We start from the raw sequence: 6,614 nt of genomic DNA on the forward strand, positions 1-6,614 counted from the left end.
CATCTCCCTCCTCCCCCCCTACCCCCCTCCTCCCTCCCACCTCCTTTATCCCCTCTCCCGAACGCGTTGGCCGAGTCCGTGGGCCTCGCCAAAGGGCCCCCGGGGAAAATTTTTCTCGCAGGGAAATGTGGGGCCTCCAGACGGCAGCCTCCACGCCCGTCAAAGGGTATGCAAATCAGGCAGCTATGCGCTGATGTTCTTCTTTTTCTTCGACGTCGTTTGGTGTGATTGTTCGTTTCTTAGTTTGAGGGATTGGTTGGCTGTTTTTCTCTTTTTTTTCTCTCTCTCTCTTTCTTTGTCTTTCTTCTCCCCTCTCTCCCCTTCCCCTCTCTCTCTCTCTTATTAGTAGTAGTGGTATTGTTGTTGTTGTTGTTTTATTATTATTATTTTATTATTTTATTTTTTTATTATTTTATTTTATTTTTTTCATCGTCGTTATTTTATTATTAATTACTTTTATTATTTTATTTTTTTTATTATTATTATTATTATTATTTTTTACCTTTTTATTTTTTTCATTATTATTTCATCTTATCATTATTACCATTATCATCAAAATTCTTATTTCATTACTATTTTTTATTTTGATCATCATTATCAACATTAATTATTGTCAAAACATCCATAATGACAAACATATCCTTTCTTTTTCCTCCCTTTATGAATATCGATATACATTATTTTGAGCCAAAAAAAGGTGGCCTCATAAATCTGTACAAATTTATTCTACCGGAAAATAGCTAAGTATGGGTCATTAGCGTTGGATGTTCTAGGTTGCTGTATTTGGCTGTAAACATTTTTAGAATTTTTTTGTGCGTGTTTTTTTCATGTGTGTTTGTGTGTGTGTGTGTGTGTGTGTGTGTGTGTTTGTGTGTGTGTGTGTTTGTTTTTGTGTTTGTAAGTGAGTGTTTTGCAATGTTTGTTTGTTTGTGCGTTATTTTGTTATTGTTGTGTTTGTTTGTTTGGATTATTGTGTTTGTTTGTTCGTGAGTGTTTTGCAATATTGTGTTTGTTTGTATGTATTTTTTCATTGTTGTGTTTGTTTGTTCGTAATTTTTTTATTGTTGTGTTTGTCTGTACGTTTTTTTTTATATTATTGTGTTTATTTGAGGGGTTTTTTTTATCTTTGTTTTTTTGTTTGTGAGTGTTTTTTTACCATTATGTTTATTTGTCGATGAGTGTCTGGCTATTGTGTTTGAATTTGTGTTTGTTTGTCTGTTTCTTTCAGTTTGTGTTTACTAATGAGAGTTTTTTTTTTTTTTGTATCTTGTTTTTCTTTGTTGGTGTATTTGTGTGTGATATCAGGGTTTGTTGTCATTGTATACTTGCGTGTTTTGTTTGTTGGTGTTTGTCTTTCGTTAGTGTGTTTATCTGTTTGTTTGTAATTGTTTGTGTCGGTGTGTTTATTGGAGATTATTTTTGCTGGTTTGTTTGTGATTGTTTCTGTCGCTGTGTTTGTGCGGCTGATTGTTCCTGTTCAGTGTGAATTTAATGTGTGTGTTTGTTAGTGATTGTTCCTTGTCAGCGTGTTTGTTGGTTGGTTGGTTGCTTTTTTTTTTGGTTTATTTGTTTTAAGCTTTTAGCTCTTGTGTGGATGTTTGTTTCAGTTGCTTCTTGTATTTTAAGTTGCTTAATTCGATTGTTGTTATCTTTATTGTCATATTTCAATATTCTTATATATATATATATATATATTATATTATATATATATATAATTTTATATATTTATTTATTTATTTATATTTTTTATTTATATTTATATTTATCTATTTATTTATTTATCTAATTATCTATTTATCTGTGTATCTATCTATCTATCTATCTATCTATCTATCTATCTATCTATCTATCTATTAATCTATCTATCTATCTGTATCTGTATATCTATTTATCTATCTATCTGTGTATCTATCTATCTATTTGTCTATCATCTATCTATCTATTTCCTCACCTCTCTCCCCCACTATAATATATATATATATATATATATATTAATATATATATTTTATTTATTAAATATTATATATATATTATATGTAAAATTATTTTTATTATATTATATATTATATATATATATATATATATATATTAAAAACCCACACACAACACACACAACACATATAAAAATTATATATATATATATTATATATATATATATTATTATATATTATTAATATATATATTATATATTAATAATTTATGTGCATTATGTATGTATGTATGTCTTGTGTTGTGCTACCCTTTGATCTCTACCTATAACTGTGCTTCGTTATGCAAATGAAATTGCAGCTTGTTTATTTGCCTTCCTTCTCCGCCAAGCAAGTTCCGCTGAGTGGTTCTTTCTTTATTTTATTTTATTTTTTTTCTGTTTTTTTTATTATCATTCTAGAAATCTCTTTTAGAAACTGTATTTCTTCGATATTAAGCTTTTTGTGTTGCACTTGTCCGCAGCCTGGCGAGGAAGAAGACAAAACTTTTTTTTCTCTCTGTATAAAAGGGTTGTTGAAATATACTTCACAATACAAGATTTCATTACGATGCAAAACGGACTTTATTTCATTTCCTTTCCTTTTTAATTTGTCAACTTTGCGGGTTCACCTTTTCCCCCCTTCTCTCTCTCTCTCTCCTCTCCTCTCTCCTCTCTCTCCTCTCTCTCTCTCTCTCCTCCTCTCTTTCTCTCTCTCTCTCTCTCTCTTTTTCTCTCCTTCTCTCTCTTTTTCTCTCCTCTCCTCTCTCTCTCTCTCCCTCTCTCTCTCCTCTCTCTCTCCTCCTCTATTTTTCCCCTCTTTCCTCCTTCATTTTTCTATCTCTCTCTCTCTCTTTTTCGCTCTCTCTCTCTTCTCTTTTCTCCCCCCTCTCTCCCCCCCTCCCCCTCTCTCTTCTCTCCCCCTCCCTCTCCCCCTCTCTCCTCTCTCTCTCCCCTTTTCTCTCTCCTCTCTCCCTCCTCTCCCTCTCCTCCTCTCTCTCTCTCTCTCTCTTCTTCTCCTCTCTCTCTCTCCTCCCTCTTCCTCTCTCTTCCCTCTCTCTCTCTCTCTCTCTCCCTCTCCCCCTCTCCTTTCTCTCTTCTCTCTCTCTCCCTCTCTCTCTTCCCCTCTCTCCTCTCTCTCTTCTCCCCCCCTCCCCCCTCTCTCTCTCTCTCTCTCTCTCTCTTTTCCCCTCTCCTCTTCCCCTTCTCTCTCTCTCTCTCTCTCCTCTCTTTTCTCGTCTCTCTCTCTCCCCCCCTCCCTTCCCCTCTCTTTTTCTCTCTCCCTCTCCCCTCTCTCCCCTCTCTCTCTCTCCTCCTCTTTTCTCTCCTCTCTCTCTCTCTCTCCCTCCCCCCTCTCTCTCCTCTCCTCTCTCTCCCCCTCTCTCTCTCCCCTCTCCCTCTCTCCTTCTCTACTCTCTCTCTCTCTCTCTCCCCTCTCTCTCTCTCTCTCCCCCCCCCCTCCCTCCCCCCTCTCTCTCTCTCCTCTCTCTCTCCCCCCCCTCCCTCCTCTCTCGCTCCTCTCTCTCTCTCTCTCTCCTCTCTTCTCTTCTCTCTCCCTCTCCCTTCCTCTCTCTTCTCTCCTTCTCTCTCTCTCTCTCTCTTTTTCTCCTCTCCTTCTCTCTCCCTCCTTTTTCTCCTCATCCTCTCCTCTCTCCCCCCTCTCTCTCCCCTCTCTCTCTCTCTTCCCTCCCTCTCCCTCCCTCTCCCTCCCCTCCTTCTTCTCTCTCCTTCCTCTCCCTCTCTCTTCTCTCCCTCTCCCTCCCTCCTCTCCCTTTTCCTCTCTCTCTCTCTCTCTCTCTCTTTTCTCTCTCTCTCCTTTCCCCTCTCTCTCCTCCTCCTTTTCTCTCTCTCTCTCTCTCCTCCCTCCTCTCTCTCTCTCTCTTCTTTTCCCCTCTTCTCTCCTCTCTTTTTCTCTCTCTCCTCTCTCTCCCCCCCTCTTTTCCCTCCCCTTCTCTCTCTCTCTTCTCTCTCTCTCTCTCCCCCTTCTCTCTCTCCTTCCCTCCCTCCTCTCTTCTCTCTTGTTTTTCTCTTTTTTCCTCCTTCTCTCTCCCTCCCCCTCTCCCCTCTTCCTCTTCCCTCCCTCTCTCCTCTTTTCTCCTCTCCCTCTCCCCCTTCTCTCTTCCCTCTCCTTTTCTCTCCCCTCCTCCCTCCCCCTCTCTCTCCTTTCTCTCCTCTCCTCTCTCCCCCCCTCTCTCCCTCCCTCCTCTCTCTCTGTCTCCCTCTCTCTCTCTCTCTGTGCTGGAGCTAAGCCAGGTGCGAGCGAGCGGTTGCCTCAAGACCCTCTGGCCAGTTGCAAATGATCATCCCCCCCCCTCCCCCAGGCCGACCAAGAAGAAGGGCGGGCCGGGCATGTACGGCATCGCGGGCGTGGGCGGCGGCGGCAGCGGCGTCGACATCATGGGCGACGCGCTCAACCAGGCCATGTTCGCGGCCGACATGGACGGCGACGGCATCCCCGACAACGGCTTCGGCGCCTTCAGCGGCGCCATCGACCAGCTGGCCTTCACGCACGACCTCGACTTCTCCGGCGACGGCGTCGACGACGACCCGCTCAAGGCCATGGGGCCCGGAGGCGCGGCGCCCCCGGGCGGAGCGCCGCGGCCGCCCGGCGCCGCGCCCCCGCCCCCGCCCAAGAAGAAGAAGAAGAAGCCCGAGGACGGCTTCGACAACCCCGCCTTCATCGACGACGAGGAGCTGCTGCTGGCGGCGGCGCTGGGCGGCCACGAGTCCGACGACTCCGACGACGCCGACATGCTGGCGTCGCGCCGCCTCGCGCAGCCCAGGATCGTCATCCAGGCGGAGACGGTCACGGCCGCCCCCGCCGTGGCCGCGCCGCCGCCCGTGGGCCCCGCGGCAGCCAAGCCCTCGAAGCCGCCGCCGCAGCCGCCCGTCGACGTGAACGCCCTCGCGCGGCCGCGGCTGCCGTCCGCCAAGATGCGGCGCATCGGCTCGGCGCGCAAGACGCCCTCGCGCTTCACCATGACGTTCGACGACGGCTTCGGCGCCCAGAAGGCCAAGGGCGCCAAGGTCGGCGACGCCAAGGTCCTCGGCGCCGCGCCGCCGCCCGAGGGCTCCGCCGCCAGGGAAACTAAGGGCAAGGGAAGCCTCGAGGCCGACGCGTCGCCGCCGGAGGAGGACGCCTCGGGCGAGAAGTGGGCCTCGAAGCCCCGGCGCAGCAGCAAGAACAAGGTGGCGCCGTCGGGCAGCTCGGAGGAGAGCGTCGAGGCGGAGACCAAGGACGACTTCGACGTGGGCCTCCAGTCGGGCGCCGACTCCACGCGCGAGGAGGTGCGGGCCAAGGAGAAGAAGGAGCGCCCCAAGACGTCCGTGGCCAGCCAGAAGATGAAGAAGCGGGCCACGGACGACGTCGGCAACATGAACAGCATCCTGCCGTGGGACAACGAGGACGGCGACATCAAATAGACGTCCCTGACGCCAGGGGCGCGGGCGCCAGAGGCACGGGACGCGAAGGCGAGGGCGCGGGGACGCTGACATCAAGAAGACGCCGGCGGAGGTACGGGGACATCAAGCAGACGTCTCGCAGGGGAAGGAGGCGTCGGTAAAGCTATCCAGTGAGCGTCGCAAAAGGGGGAAGGAGCAGGCGAAGTCATGAGGACGGTGACATCAGGCAGACATCATATGAAAGGAAGGACGAGAACAACGAGGACACAGGGAGATGTGGTTGACTTCTCAGGAGGAAAAGGGGACGAGGGCGAAACCAGGGGGGGGGGGATAAGCAGACATCTTAAGAGAAGAAAGAGACACGGACATCAAGAAAGACATCACAAGAGAGAAGAAGATACGAAGTCCTTTTGGAAAGTCGAAACCCCTTTTCTCATTCCGTAGGCGAGATGAAGACGACGAAAGCAGTTCAAACCAATTCAAATTCTAGCGAAAGATAGATGTGCTTTTCATTTTGTCCAGATAAAGAATAGCTTGATCACGTAAGAATTAGTGAAATTTAGTGTTGAGTAGATATCATTAGATATCACACAAGCACACACACACACACACACACACACACACACACACACACACACACACACACACACACACACACACACACACACACACACACACACACACACGCACACACACACACAGATGCGTCCTTGTTGCCATCGCAATAACTAATCGTCATATGAAACAAACATAAAAATATATCAGCTTAAAAAAAAAAAAAGGAAATTCTTTACATTAAGGTGACACACACTCTTAACTAATGAATTAGTATATAAAAGCAATAAGTGAAATGAGCGATGGTATTCGACAGATCAGTTTTGTAATGATATTGATGGATCGCTATTTAGGAATATGGTTTGTTGTTTCTGTTACAGAAGTCATTAGTTTTATGATAGACGGGTCTTGTTATAAAAGCTTGTTTAGAAAGTATATATTTTATCTATATGTAATACAATAATTATAAATCTTTACAATGAATACAAGTCGACATACATATTCACACCAACATGCACGCCCACACACACACACACACACACACACACACACACACACACACACACACACACACACACACACACACACACACACACACACACACACACACACACACACACACACACACACACACACACACAAACGGTATATATATACAGATTCATAAACCTAAGTACTTTGTACCCAGGCA

General features: G+C 46.0%; 1 protein-coding gene across 1 annotated transcript in view; it reads left to right on the forward strand.

Annotated features, from left to right (window-relative positions):
* Positions 1-5,643, forward strand: part of LOC119568444 — a 68,677-nt gene extending 63,034 nt beyond the window's left edge. The window contains exons 7-8 of the mRNA XM_037916984.1: positions 61-166; positions 4,288-5,643. Of these exons, the coding sequence (XP_037772912.1) occupies positions 61-166; positions 4,288-5,389 (1,208 nt within the window). The 3' untranslated portion in view covers positions 5,390-5,643. The remainder of the gene's footprint in view (positions 1-60; positions 167-4,287) is intronic.
* Positions 5,644-6,614: the final 971 nt, after the last annotated feature.

The sequence above is a fragment of the Penaeus monodon genome, chromosome 43, assembly GCF_015228065.2.
Source record: "Penaeus monodon isolate SGIC_2016 chromosome 43, NSTDA_Pmon_1, whole genome shotgun sequence".
Taxonomy (NCBI): domain Eukaryota; kingdom Metazoa; phylum Arthropoda; class Malacostraca; order Decapoda; family Penaeidae; genus Penaeus; species Penaeus monodon.